At 41.7% G+C, this 15567-nt stretch overlaps 1 protein-coding gene across 8 annotated transcripts in view; it reads left to right on the forward strand.

Moving 5' to 3' along the window:
• SLC24A2 (solute carrier family 24 (sodium/potassium/calcium exchanger), member 2) overlaps positions 1-14769 on the forward strand; it is a 222100-nt gene extending 207331 nt beyond the window's left edge. For all 8 annotated transcript variants that reach the window (XM_005879946.2, XM_005879940.2, XM_005879943.2 and 5 more), the window contains 3 exons: positions 690-779; positions 8758-8924; positions 12874-14769. In XM_005879946.2, the coding sequence (XP_005880008.1) occupies positions 690-779; positions 8758-8924; positions 12874-13123 (507 nt within the window). In that variant the 3' untranslated portion in view covers positions 13124-14769. The remainder of the gene's footprint in view (positions 1-689; positions 780-8757; positions 8925-12873) is intronic.
• The last annotated feature ends 798 nt before the right edge of the window (positions 14770-15567 follow it).

The raw sequence follows: 15567 nt of genomic DNA on the forward strand, positions 1-15567 counted from the left end.
GTAGAGACAGAAATGGACATAATTAAAGATGGAGAACATCCCAGGAGTGTCCACTCTGCCAACCCCAAGGAGAGCCATACAGTTGGGCATCTGTATGTTCCTGTCCCTATGAGTGGTTCAAATGTCCCTGACTGGCCATCATCAGGGATCTATAGAAACCGTGGTGATGGCTTTTTCTGTGTGGCTTTTCCTAACCACTCGTGGGACTGTAAGATGAGCCACTCTGTTTTTGAATTCTTCCTGTTTCTTGTACAATGTAATTAATCCCATAGGTTTTGTGGTATGTGGATTATTATGATGCGTGGATTGAAGTAATAGAAACTGATTCTGATGAACTTGAGCGGGAGAAAGAAAAGGGAGCAGGAGAGGGAGGGAGGATGTGTGGTAGTTAATAGGTTGAAGGCGAGGCTGAGAAACCAGGCCTTGGGAAGGGCATCTGAGCATCCAGCAGCAGAAGACATTCTCTTCAGGAAAGTTCCATCTCAGGCACTAGCTTTGCAATGATTTGGCTCTAACCAAGTTCACATTCCCCAGAATCTTACTGTGCCAGCTTGCCCAGGGGTGGTCAGGGCCTTTTGATTGCCAACCCTACCAAGACGGCCAGCTGCATCGGTGGATTTAGCTTTGGACTATCAGATCCACTCAGTTGATAGAACTGACGCTCTCGCCTCTCCCTGGTTCTCTTTCAGTCAGCAAGGAAGTTTTTCCCCATCACGTTCTTCGGCGCCATCACCTGGATCGCAATATTCTCTTACTTAATGGTCTGGTGGGCACACCAGGTAAGACCTTGACCGTGATGCCATCTGCCTGGTGTTGCTAAGTTGTTAATCAGTGTGTTTGCTTTCTGAGACTGTCACAGCAGTATTGTGTCTGACGCGACAACTTAAATATTCCAGGACTAAAGGAATTTACCCCACTTAACTTTCCCGTGTCTCCTGGCCTTTCCCTGGAGCGTGAAGTCAGAAAGCTCCGGTCAGGCATGTGGAGGAAGGAAGGCAAACCAAGCTGCTTCTTGCCCTCTGCAGCCTGAAACCAAGCCAGCTCAGGCCTGGGAAGGATGTTGAGGCTCTGCCTGACTCGGTAGCCCTTACTTTCTCTTCAGGAGTTAACCGGCCTTCCTTTTTTTTTTTTTTAAATTAATCCTCACTCATTGATTTTTTTATTATTTTAATTTTATTGGGGTGACATTATGAACATATAGGTTACATGTGTGGATTACTAATTTACAAAATCTGTATATAGGACCATGTGCCCACCACCCAAAGTCAAATCCTCTCCTGTCACATCATATTAAGACCCCTTTCTTCCCCCACCCCCTCCCTCTGGCAACCACCACACTCTGTTTGTGTACATAAGTTTCAGTTTCATATTCCACATATGAGTTAAATCATATACTTCTTAGCTTTCTCTGTTTGACTTATTTCACTTTGCATAATGTTCTCAAGGTCCATCCATGTTGTTGTAAATGGCGCTATTTCATTCTTTCTTACGGCTGTGTAGTACTCCATTGGGATGTTGAGGTTTTGCCTCACTCAGTAGCACTTACTTTCTCTTCGGGAGTTAACCAGCCTTCTTTTTTTGTTGATCCTCACCCATTGATTTTTAGAGAGAGTAGAAGGGAGGGGGAGAGACAAAGAGAAACATCGATGTGAGAGAGACACATTGATTGGTTGCCTCCCACTCACGCCCCGACCAGGGCCATGCCCTGGACCAGAATCGAACCCAGGACCCTTCAGTCTGTGGGCCAATGCTCTGTCCACTGAGCTAAACCAGCTAGGGCCAGCCTTTCTTTTTTTCAATTACAGTTGACGTTCAGTATTATTTTGTATTAGTTTCAGGTATACAATCATATACTTCACAAAGTATTCCCCATCATATTTCTAGTAATCACCTGGCACTGTACACAGTTATTATAATATTATTGACTATATTCCCATGCTGTATATTACATCCCATGACTATTTTGTAACTACCAATTTGTACTTCTTAATCCCTTCACCTTTTTCACCCAGGCCCCCAACACCCTCTTGCCTCTTGCAGCCATTAGTCTGTTCTTTGTACCTATGAGTCTGTTTCTGTTTTGTTTGCTTATTTATGTTGTTCTTTAGATTCCACATGTAAGTGAAATCATATGATATTTGTCTTTTTCTGACTGACTTATTTCACTTAGCATAATACCCTCTAGGTCCTTCCATGTTGTCACAAATGGTAAGATTTCTTTTTAATTTTTTTATGTCCAAGTAATGTTCCACTGTATAACTGTACTACAACTTTTTTATCCACTCTTCTATTGATGGGCTCTTGGGTTGCTTCCATATCTTGGCTATTGTAAATAATGCTGCAGTGAACATAGGGGTACATATATTCTTTCGAATTAGTGTTTCGGGTTCCTTTGGATATAGACCCAGAAGTGGAATCGCTGGGTCATAAGGCAGTTCCATTGGCTCTTAGGAAAAGACCAGTCATAATGCCTATCACAAGACCAAACTCTCAGTAAGTGTTTGTTTTAACACATGAATGAAAGAATGAGATGCGAAAGAAGAGAAAATAGTGGTAACCATTATTGATTGTGTACTGTGTGCCAGGCAACTCATATCCCTTTGTCCTTATAATCTTGACAATAACCCTTGACAATTTGTCCATAAATGCAAATCCTATGAGGGAGGACCTATTATTCTTCACAGTTTACAGTTAAAAGAGTTAAGCTTAAAGTTCATAAGAAAATTGCCCAGGATCATATAGGTAGTAAATAGCAGACCTGAGATTCTAACCCCTGCTCTGAAACTCCAGAACTTATGCTTTTAATCTCAATTATAAATTACCTAAATTACAAACTGCCCACTTGGATCCTTTGTTTCATTATTATATTAGCCTTCACATTATTATACTTTTAAACATAAGTAAAATATAGCAATTTGAAATAAGGAAATATATTCCTTCAAGAACATATATGGAAAGATATCTCAACAAATGGTGCTGGAATAACTGGGTTTCCATATGGCAAAATAAATGAATTTAGATTAGAACCTATTTTCAAACCTATATACCTGATAAAGCACTGTATCCAGGATATACTAGTATAAAAATCCCCTAAAGCTCAATAATAAGAAGGCAAGCATACGGCACCCTAATTTTAAAGATGGGTGAAAGATTTGAATAGCTATGTCACCAAAGAAGATATGCAAATGGCTAATAAACACAAGAAAAGATGCTCAACATCATTATTCCTTAGAGAACTGCAAATCGAAACCACAATGAGATACCACTTCACAGTCACTAAGATGGATGGATGTAATTAAAAAGACAGCCCAAAACAAGTGTTAGGAAGACTGTGTAGAAATTGGAACCCTTTTATACTGTTGGTAAGAATGTAAAATAGTGCAGTCACCTTAAAAAGCAGTTTGGCAGCTCCACAAAATTTTAAGTATAGAGTTACCATATGATCAGTGATTCCAGTCTTGATGTATACCCAAGAGAAAAGAGAACATCTACACAAAAATGTGTACATACATATCCATAGCAGTATTATTCATAGTAGCCCAAACTGTAAACAACCCAGATGTCCATCAACTGATGAACAGATAAGTAAAATGTGATCTATCTATATGATGGAATAATATTTCACAGTAAAAAGGAATGAAGTATTGATACATGTTACAGTGTGAATGAGCCTCTAAATTTTATGCTAAGTGAAGAAAAGCCAGTCACCAAAGATCATGTGTTATGTCACTCCATTTATATGAAATGTAAAAAAATAGTCAAATCTATAGAGACAGAAAGTAGGTTAATGGATGCCTTGGTTTGGGAAAGGAGAAGGGGAAATGGGGAGAGACTGATAATAGGTATAGAGTTTTTTCTTGGGAATGAAAAGGAATTATGCCCTGGGCAGTGGTTAGAGCAACGACCCACACACAGAAGGGTCTCGAGTTCGATTCCACATCAAGGGCACGTACCTGTGTTGCAGGTTCGATCCCTGGCCCTGCTGATTGGGGCACATGCAGGAGGCAATCAATCTCTCACATCTGTGTTTCTCTCTCTCTTTCTTTCTCTTTCTTTCTCTCTCTCTCTCTCTCTCTCTCTTTCTCTCTCTCTCTCTCCCTCTCCTTCCCTCCCTCGCTCCCTCCCTCCTTCCCTCCCTCTCTCTCTCTGCCTCCCTCCCTCCTTTACTCCCTCCTTCCCTGCCTTCCTCTCTCCTTCTCCCCTTCTCTCTCCCACTCCCTTCCATTTTCTCTAAAAATCAATGGAAAAAATATCCTCAGGTGAGGATTTTTTTTAAAGGAATTTAGGGAATCACTAACAAAATTTACTGAAAATATTGGCTGATATACCCAAAGTTATTCCTACAAGGTATTTTATATTATTACTATCATAGTTATCTTAATGACATTTGACTTCAGATTATTCTTCTTGGATATTTCCTCAAAATCACGGTCCCCTGAAGAAGTTCTTTTTGCCACTAAGTCATTATTTTCCATATTCATTGAGAGACAGTTGCTACCAATTCCTGGCAAAAAAAATTACTGCAGAGGTGGGCTGCTTCTCAGCCTTCATATTTCCAGGCTAAAATGATGGCTTTTACTAATAATCATTTTTATTCTTTCATGCACTGATAATGAAAAAGCGGGGTTTTTCACTTGCTGGAATACGTTGTTTTATAGCTACTTCTCTTTGCCATCCTAGAAAACATTATTGTACTGGCTTTCACCATTTTCTTTTCAATGCGCATCTTTACTCCACAATCTTCTTTCCTTGTCATTCTCTTGTAGAAAAACATAAACAAAATGCCTGGAACAATAATAATTACAGAAAGGCCCAGAAATATAAAGAGAAGCCTCGCTTTCCAATAATAGATGAGAAGTTTCTCTTTCTTTCCTCCCATAGAAATGTGTTTCTCTTTCAAAACATCCACACAGCTGATCACAATAGCAGACTGTTCTGAGAGGTGTAGCTCAAATTCTAATGTTTGTACTTTTGAACTCTAAAAGCTATAAAAATAGCAAGAACACCACTTAGTGCTCAACTGTTTTGGTATCCACAGTTTTACCAATAATAAATCCTATTTGATACCCTTATTTGACTACTATTTGGCCAAAAGGAGTGCCCTTCACATAAAATGCTTTCTGCATTTCCCTTTGTATTTGTTCTTTTTACATAGTTTTTTCGTCATGTATCTTTTTCTTAGTAGATTTCATGGGTGATGAAAACCTGTGGTTAAAATCTATACTGCATCTAGTATGAAAAGTTAATTCTAAAAGTCAACTAGGACTCTATGTCTCTGTTTAGCCAATATGACATTTTTGCAAATCCTCCTTAAACCAAGAATGGGAACTGCATCACAGAATATTAGGAACAGCACGGGGTTTGGATTCTGAGTGCTTCTATCATTTGCTTTTATTAAAAATCAAGGAAATCCACTCCCCAAGAGGCTCCTGGTGTCCTTTTAGCTCTAACTTTCTCTGATGCTCCCCAAAGTGATCTGGATGCTGTCCCATCCATGCACCCATCACCTTGTCTCTGGGCAGCCAGAAGTCCCTTCAGTGAAATTCACTCAAAACGAGCTTAAGTAGAAATTCTCCTTCAGTAAAAGTGTTTCTAGAGCCACACAGATTCATCGGAGGTTTGATGAACAATGAAAATTCTTCATTATTCATGTGATTTCCTACACTGTGGACTTACCCCACTAAACCAACTTCTGCTTCTGCTGGCTGTACATTGATAAATGGGAGAGGGAAAGGAAAAATGTCTGAGTTATCATAGCTCATATTTATGGAACATTTACTTTATGTCTGACGATGTGTTATTTGCTTTATAAGCATCATCACATATAATTATCACAACTCTAAGGTGGATGTTATTAACTCCATTTCACAGATGGGAAAAACTGAGCCTCAGGGAAGTTGGCTAGTTGCACTAGGAGTGATAGGCTAGGATTTGCACACAGAGTTCTTTGTATCCCAAGGCGACACTCTTAACCACACCACCACTCTAATTCCTGCATTTTTCTGTCTGCACTGGCATTCAAACTCCAAATATAAATTGATTTTGAAATAGTCACTGCTTGAGAACGCCCTCTAAGAAGTTAAATTATTAAGAATATTAAATAGATGGGAACTTATTGAGGGTGACAACCATTTAGTCAGCTTCTTTGAAAATGTTTCACTCCAAATCTAACAAAAAAGATAAGTCATCAAGGAGAACATTTTGCTCAAATAGGGCACTTAAGTTTTTCCTAGGAGAATCAGTGAAAGACATGCTAAAAAGGGGACATATGAAATACTTTCAACAATAAAGATTTTTTTAAAAAAAGAAAAACATGCTAGTAAAATCACCTACATATGCAGCTTGCTTTGTTTATTCAGCAGATATGCAAGCTGTGCTCTGAGTAATAGGGAGGCCATAGCAATAAGGCAACCACCCTTTGTGCATGGAGCTTCCTTTCTCATGGGAGCCGGGAATTTGTGCACCATGAGGACAGGGCAGACTAGTGCTACTCACCAGTCTCTGGAGCAGGCATGACCAGCAAAATAAAAATAACTCCCAACTATGCTTTTAAGCTAGTGAGAACTAAGCTATCACTTATAAGTCAAAAGAGGGATTTAGAAATGTACTTATTCTAGTCCCTGAAAATCTTTAAACTTACATCCTACTTCGGCCCTTTAAGTTTTTTTCAAAACTTGTGGACATCATCAGGTAGGCTGTTGGAAACCAAGTTGAAAGCATTATCTTAAAGGTTTTCAGTTCACCAACTTCAGAAAATATATGAAGTTTTTCAAAGTCCCCCAAAGACAAACAAGTTGCTCAAGAGAATGGAGGAGCTTCCATGTGAGGCTAGACCAAGCATGTCAAACTCAAAGGCTAACACGGGCCAAATAAACAAGGTTTAAGTTTATGTGGGCTGCAAAAAAACCAAAAGCTTCAATTTTCATAGAAACATAGGTTTATTTTGATAGAGACATGCTGAATACAAAGGGCTGAGATAAATGAGTAATTGTTAACATAAAATAATAGAACATTTTAATAAAAATTAATATTTTTTTCTTGAACATTAACTACAAGACACTGAATATAACTGCACAAATTAATAAGCGTAACACAAATAAACCTATTTTTCTTGTTCTCCGAAAGCAAAATATTTCCTGTTGCACACACCAAACAAGTCAGTACAAGACTAATGATGTGGCAATCGGCTGCTAAAATATTCGCTGCTAGTATTAGTGGAGAGAAATGATGCGCCTGTGTGTAAGGTGCATAAGTGAAATGAATGCAGCACGATTATAGAAATCAGTCATTAGCGAATGTTGTAGTTCGTTATTAATTATGTATAACAGGATATTGTAAAAATTAAGTTACCAAATTTTTATTAAAACGTTTCTTACATACCGTTATATTGGCTGGTCCGCAAAAATATTCATTGTGGGCCGCATGTAGGCCTCGAGTTTGACATGCTTGGGCTAGACCAGTGGTCGGCAAACCGCAGCTCTCGAGCCACATGCGGCTCTTTGTCCCCTTGAGTGTGGCTCTTCCACAAAAATACCACGTGCAGGTGCCCACGTACAGTGCGAAGTTGACTTAAAACTTTAAGTAAAGTTTATTAAGTTAATTTTAGGGAACATTGTGGAGTGAAAGAAGATATAGTGTCAAGGGTTGAGAAAGGTATGTTGAGATGATTTGGACATATAGAGAGGATGAACGAAAGGAGATAGCTGAAACAAGTATACAAGACGAGTGTGGATGGGAGAGCTGGAAGGGGTCGACCTCAGCGAACATACCTCAATCAGATTGAGGACGTTTTTAGCAAAGGCCAGCTTAGGAGTACCCTAACTAAGTTAATAACAATGTACCTACCTATATAGTTTAAGTTTAAAAATTTTGGCTCTCAAAAGAAATTTCAATCGTTGTACTGTTGACTAATGAGTTTGCCGACCACTGGGCTAGACCAACTATGCATGATCAAACTCCTCAGTCTGTAAAAGTCAAGACCAAAAGAAAGTATAATTGCTCCCCTGGCCTTTCAATAATGTGTGCCATTTACTAAGGGCTTTTCCACAAATTATCACTTAGTCCTCACAACCACCTTGAAGGTGGGTATGGCCCTCACCACTTTATACGTAGATAAGAAAGGGAGGATCAAGCACATTGCACAATGCATTCATTTAGCAATAGGTCAAGTACTTAAATGCCAGCCCGTAGATCAGGTCCTCTGATTCCCTAAATGACAGTTTCTTCATTGCTGCCTTGCTGATTTCACTATATGTTTCACTTCACTATATGTCCTGTATTATCAAAGCAAAATCAGCCAGAACCAAGTTTCCTCTGGAAATGGTAGTTTTAAGTGTTATGGACACTAGGATATGTTCAGGAAACATGGGGGTGCTGGATGTAACTCTTTAACCTTCAATGGTAAATCCAAGGACATCTGCCACAGAATTTGGTGCCATTGCCAGGCACTGACCAGTTGTTTTTTTTAACTATTTTCTGCTTCCTCTGCCCAGTCTTAGTAAACCATACAGAGGCTTTTAGCCTTTTTTGAGATTATCTGTCTAAACCTTATGTGAATATTCCCAATCTCTTGGGTCTGAGTATCATTAACAAATAAACTCTATGGCAATGATTGTAGCTTATTCCTCTTTATCATTTCAGTGCTCAGCACAGCCCAGAGGAGGAACTCATTAAAAGGGTGTTGCATTGAAATGTATGTGGTTTGAATGGTTTTGTGACTACAAACTCTCACATGTTTGTCCCTGTCATCACTTTTAGGTTGGAGAGACAATTGGCATTAGTGAGGAGATTATGGGTTTGACCATCTTGGCTGCTGGGACCTCCATCCCTGATCTTATCACCAGTGTCATAGTGGCCCGGAAGGGGCTTGGGGACATGGCTGTATCCAGCTCTGTCGGAAGCAACATTTTTGACATCACCGTAGGGTAAGTAGAGACAGTTCTATAAAGATGCACATCAGCTTCATCGCTGTCTTTGCTTCTGTGAAGACATGACCAGGATCTCTGAGCCCAACGCTAACCGATGTGAATAGGAAGTAAAGACTGAGAGTACCATTTGGTGTCACCAATTCCATTTTTCATTTTCAGAAAACTTAATGAGGAATAAGTTATCCCTAGACAGGCAGAAACACATACCTGCATACGGAGTGAATGTTGTAGGAAGTATTTTAAGAGAATTTCACTTCTGTGATTGCATTGGCTACATGTTATGTGATTATTCAATAGGCAGGCATGTCTGAGATGATCTAGTAGTTTCGCTATATGTTTTTTCATATTCTAATTCTAAATAAAGTCCCTACCGATCTCAGGTAAGATTTGGATTATAAAGGAGATTGGAACAAACAGAGACCCGGCAAAAATATCTCATCTCCTTCCTTGGAAAGGGCTAGCAGGTTCGCATTATCATTTGTTTATCTGTGCTGGTGAAGATGTGCTAGGTGTTTTGAAAGTCAGAAGATGAGATCTGTTCTTACAGTTCAGCAGACTGGAGTTCTCAATGGGAATAACCTCTGAAGCGGCTCACACTGGGGAGGGGGGCTGTTACTTCTGTCATTTCATGTAACAGTCAAAAGTAAAGTTAGTCAGATAAGTAGCCTTCAGTGGCAGCCCACTGAGAAGGTAAAACATGGGATGTTCTCCTGTATTCCCAGGAGAACTGAGCTCTTGACACTTGAATCTGGAAACTCGCTAAAATGGATCTGCTCTCTCATTGAACATTTTGGATATTGTTCTCTCTTACACCTCTCCATCACCTAATATATATGACAGTAATTTTTCATTCGGTGTCTACGATGTGCATTGTACATACATTTTTACCCATTTAACCCACACAGAGATTCATAAGGTATTTTATCATCCTTGTTTTTTTCAGATAAGGCAACTGAAGGGTACAGAGTTCATAGTAAAAGAGGTAGCTGGTATTTGAAGAGTCTGTGCTTTCAAATGTAGACTATCTGTACATAAATCCTGCTTTGAGCTTCCACTGTCTAAACCACCTTTAAGTTCCAAAGGTGCCCTCTCCTGCCATACTTCCTTTCTTGACTGGCCCCTGTCACTCAAGAGCCCTCCCTGCCTGGAAAACTCCAACTTATCCTTCCAGTGTCAACTAAAATAAGGGCTTCTCTGATTCTCTTGGGCCTGAACTCTTGTCATGGTCATGTACATCAGTCTGCCTGCTAAACTGAACTCCCCAAGAGCAAGAACTCACCAAAGCCTAATACATTGCCTAATGCATAGTAGTGGCTGGACAAATGTTTGCAGGATGGATGGATGGATGGATGGATGGACGGACGACGGACAGATGCCTTGAAAGGTGTATGTTTCAAAGGAAGGGTATCCCTAATATAAATAGTATATCTCAGTTCCGCTACCTACGCTAGAGTAGTTTTCTTGGCCAATCTCTTGTAAAAAGGAAAACAAAATGTTCTATAGTATAAAAGAGAAAATCCTAAAAACTGGGGAAAATTACAAGTGTTCTACGTCGTATTTGTCAAGTTTTTAAAAAATAAATATTCTAAGAAATTGCAAAATGTTTTTTGTTCATAGTTCTTAAATTGTATATTTAGTAACAAATGAAAGTTGAAAGAAAAATCACCCCTAATCCAGTAGTAACCCAAGAACAACATTAGCTTTTGTATGTTTTCTTCCAAATATTTCACAGTTTTCTTAGGGAACATTCAGTTTTATCTTCTTAGAGGGCTTTTCTTTTTCCATTTTAAAGGCATTTATGCCTGGCATGGGGTAGGCATCTATTAGCAAATTAGTAAATCAACCATTTTTCTAAGCTTCTTCATAGCTCTCATAATTAACATTTTATGGCTCTAAAATATCCCATGCTGTTGCTTTTCAGTTTAACCATTATCCTTTAGTAAAGCCTTTCTATATTTTCTAATTTCCTGCTATTATGAACCGTTTTATGCATGAAAAAACTCCTCTTTTAATCATTTTAAATAGGATAAATTTTTTCAAGAAATATTGATGAGTTAAAGATTATGAGCATCTTAATGGCTATTGATGTATATTTTCCCAAAAGTCTTTCCCAAGAGTTTATACCAATTTACAATGTTTTGGTAAAAGTTCATAGTCTTGCTTTTATTTTCTTTTTACTTAAGATTATTACATATTCATGGAAAGGATTTAGACAATACATATAAAGCATAAATATAAATCACTGATAATTCATCACTACTTAACAAGTTCCCTATTATTAGAGATTTAAGGTATACCCAGTTTTTCACTACTCAAAATAACACAAATTATCATTTTTCTGGATAAAGTTATATCTGCATTTTGAATTATTCACTATGCTCCATCCCTGACAATAGAACTGATAGATCAAAGGTATGAAAAATGTCATTTTTCCCAAAGGGTTTTTGCCTATTTGTGGTGCCATTGACCACCTCTTTACCAGAACTACTCTGAGTGTGTGTGTGTGTGTGTGTGTGTGTGTGAGAGAGAGAGAGAGAGAGAGAGAGAGAGAGTCTTACACAGCTATGGAAAGTGTGTAAATAGAATTGCCCAGGGCAAGTCCCAGGAGAGGTTTTGGTATCATCAACACCAGCACTCCCCTCCCCTTTGCCGACTTCCCATTGCTGAGCGCAGGGTGCCGGGGTGCCCCCTCCTGCTGAGAGCTGGAATTGCCCCCATTCCCTGCAGTGGCTGAGTGGAACCCTCCCCTCCTGACATCTCCACTGAAGTAAGCACCTCCTAGACAGGTTCTTGTGAGCAAAGTGCCTATAAATGATCACCAGGAGGCAGTTATGAACCACTTCAGCGTGGCCCAGGTTAACACATGTTCCTGGATGGGGGCCCGCATGTGCCAGGCTCTGGGAGTTCAAAGATACATATGTATAGGCTCTACCTTCACATGCACTCTCTCCAGCAGAGGAGACGGGTGTAAACTCACTGTCCCTTTGCTCATTGTTTCTCTCAAGCTCCGTGCTTCTCCTTTGGAGAGCGTTGTGTTTGGAGAGGGTGCTGCCTCTTCCACACAGCTGAGGTCAGGCCGAAACGGAACTTCCCTGAGCCCTAGGCTGTGCGGAGGGCTCAGCCCCTGGGTGGCAGGGTTCCGTTTCCCCGGAGTCCCACGTTTCCAGCCATGTTCCCTCCAGAGGGGCCTAGCCCACTCTCGTGGTGCACCTGGCAGCTAGCTCCTCTCCTGTCTTCAGAGTCACCATTCTGGTTAGGAAACAAAAGATGTTTCCATATGTTAAGCCAAATGCAAAAGAAGAGAACAGGGATAAAAATCCATAATAAAGTTTTTTTTAATCACATCACGAATGTAAGATACTGTCTTCCTCAGACCTTTCAGAAAGGTCATTTTTAGTGAAAAGGCTGTCCCATCTTTTCCAACATAAACTTCAGGCAGCTCCATGGCATCGGCCCCACCATCAGCATTCATCTTCACTAGCTTTTTAGGTTGTTAATTAAGTCATTGCCATTTCTCTCTCCATTTAGAAAGAATAACTTTTCCATCTTCACTGCTGATTTCCATATCTTTTCTCCATTTGTCTTCTCCTCCTCTCACCCGAATGCTCCAGGTCACCCCTGGAGGTCTGAGAGTGACATTTTCATCTCAACTAGGGATGATTATTTCAAAACCAATTCAGAAACCACCTGCCGCAGTCATGTCTTTGATCGGATCCAACTGGAGAACACCTTCTCTCCCTGCTCCCTCATTCGGTGGGGACGTAGCTAAAGGTTTTTAAAACTCGCCTGACTTCCTTTGTGACTTCCAGGCCAGCCATGCCCAAGTCATAGTGAGCCTAACAAGACATCCCTTTCCCAGTATAGATTCCACGAAGCTAAGGTAACCTCACCTGCCTCCTGCACCCTGTCTGCCTGCCCCCTGCCAACCCTGTCCTCTCGCCCGCAGGCTCCCGCTGCCCTGGCTCCTGTACACCATGATTCACAGGTTCCGGCCGGTGGCCGTGAGCAGCAATGGCCTCTTCTGTGCCATCGTCCTGCTCTTCATTATGCTGCTCTTCGTCATCCTCTCCATCGCCCTCTGCAAGTGGCGGATGAACAAAGTGCTGGGCTTCATCATGTTCGGCCTCTACTTCGTGTTCCTTGTGCTCAGCGTCCTCCTTGAAAACCGGATTCTCATGTGCCCGATCTCCATCTAGAGGGAAAGCCATATCTTGAACCAGCAGCCCGGGTGGCCCCCCGCCCCCCGCTCTGGGTTCTAGACTCCCTGATGTCTGGAGAAGAGGCAGCGGGCACCCAGCCCGGGCATGTGGCGGGTCCCTCCATGGTGGACATGAGGAGGGGTGGACCCACAAGGACCCGCCGCTTCACAGGCTGCTGCCACCCTGGCCTGCTGAAATGGCTTCATGCGAGAGGCAGAGGGAACTGTCCATCCGAGGCTTCTCTGCACTCACCACTGACAGGTACTCCTCGCTGGTCGGAGGTACATTCTCGGTAATGATGCAAACAAGGACAGAGCTGCGTGTATACCTATACGATATACAGAGTATAAATAGATGCTCATGAGCACACCGCCTGTTCCTGTACTATACCTCCCCTTCCACACCTATAGAGTAATACATACCTGTACACAAACAAAGAAACACCATATATATAAAATTATATATATATATATATATATATAAATACACATGCATCTTTTCAGGGATAGCTCTAATATATTTATAGTATCTATTTGAAGAGGGGCATCAACCTTCTGTGTGAGCTTTACCTCTTAAGGGCAAGAGGTACACCAATGGAATCATTGCTGTGACCTTCTGCCTACCTTGGACTTCCTGGGATCCTGCCGGGTAAGGGGGATGCTTCAGGGACATAGGTTTCAGGAGAGAGGGCTGGGTGGAGAGGGTCTGTCGTGGTCCTGGGTTGAGCCCTCCAAACATTTCCACAAGCCAAACAAAGAAGACTCTCTGCCCACCCCACAGGGTTACCTGGGACAGAAGGAGGTCAAACCCAGATTTGGTGGACACTGGTTTGGGGGCAGAGGGACGGTAACCAGGGTTGTTGTTTTTGGTTTGTTTTAAATATATATACTGCCCCAGCATGCAAGTAGAAACTATGATTGCAAACCAAATTAGCACTCTTCTAGGACAGCGAGACTATATAAAATGAACCTCTGCTGTTCCCATGCATGTCCCATTGCCATCAAAAGAAGGGAGGCAAGTATAGACGCAGTTGTCATGTAGACACATTTTGATGCTAAGGGCTCTCATATAATCCAAATGCTGCCCACGGAGCCTGGATATAGAATAAGAAATTCCATCCAGTAGAGGCGCTTAGTGAGACTTGCCACCTACTGGGAATGGAAAGCATAGCTCTTTAAAGCATCTTCCAGTGTGATCATAAAGGGCTTCGGTGTCTGAAGAAATCATTACTCCTTAAATAGAGCTCAGTTGACTCTGACCAATGCTGCTTGGGTTGAGGCCGCGTAGAGATGTTTGGGGAGGAATTTGCACACGAGGAATGTTTCTGAGTCCTCGGTGGAGGGGTGCCAAGACCAGGATTTAGTTAAAGTTCATGCACCATCCATGTTTCTCCTGCCATCAGGACCCGCCCTGGGACTCTCTCTAGCTTACAGAGTACACAGGCTATACTCGCCAGCTTCTTCACACTGGCCCCAGCCAGCCCCGCCCAGGTATTGATTTCCTGATGTTGCTCAGCACTCATGGGATAGTTTCATTCCATTCATGCAGCGCCCCCAGGTTCTGTTTGACACCGTGTATGATTTCTCAGATCTATGTGAATAGAAAATAAAACCAGCAGGAAAAAAAATGGCCTACTACACTGATGGAAAATACGCAGTCTTTCATTTCCCCGAGTCACCCTTTTCCTAAAATCAGTTGAAAAAGTCCATTGAGGATGGCTCATTCTTTCGTACTCATCCTACACCTAAGCTGGCACACACCCCATATGGGGGCTCTCCCATTCGTGTTCTCGTCTCCAGGCTATTGTGTCACTGACACTGCTGTGATTTAGTTGTGAGCACCGACCTCCTAGCATAGGGAGGCAGGATGCAGACCGAACTCACCGCTGAGAAAAAGGAAGGGGACCTGGCATCCAGATCAAGCTCAGTATCCCTTCCACAAAAACCTCGGCTCACTGCACAGGGCCTGGCAGTAACAGCCAGTGCCCATCCTTGCTCCTCACCCACATGCAAAAAGCACTTCTGACGGAGGCCCTCTGGGAGAACAAGCCGGCCGCCCAGGAGGCTGGCTCTCAGGTCCCCCCAGCGCTGCAGAGTCTGGCTTTCAGTTGTGTGAGATAAACCTGCATCTCCTTCCTCAAGGGCAACATTCTATTTTGAGGAAAGAATTTGTGTTGGCTCCTTAGAGTGAACGAGAATAAGTGAACTTTTAGTGAAAAACACTGCTTGTCTTCCCTGAGCGTGACTTGAAGGGGCGCTCGCAGAGTTGGTTATTGCATGGATGTGTATTATTGACTGGTTTGTTATGTGAAAGAAGGTTTGAGTAGGTGACTTTGACTCCACCACAGATAGACTATAAAACCAGAAAGGATGAGGGAGATCCGGTGCAGCCCTGTTCTTCCTCCAGCACTTTCTGATGCTCCCCTCATCCCCTCCCACCCC

This window comes from Myotis brandtii, unplaced genomic scaffold, assembly GCF_000412655.1.
Source record: "Myotis brandtii unplaced genomic scaffold, ASM41265v1 scaffold618, whole genome shotgun sequence".
In the NCBI taxonomy this organism is placed as follows: domain Eukaryota; kingdom Metazoa; phylum Chordata; class Mammalia; order Chiroptera; family Vespertilionidae; genus Myotis; species Myotis brandtii.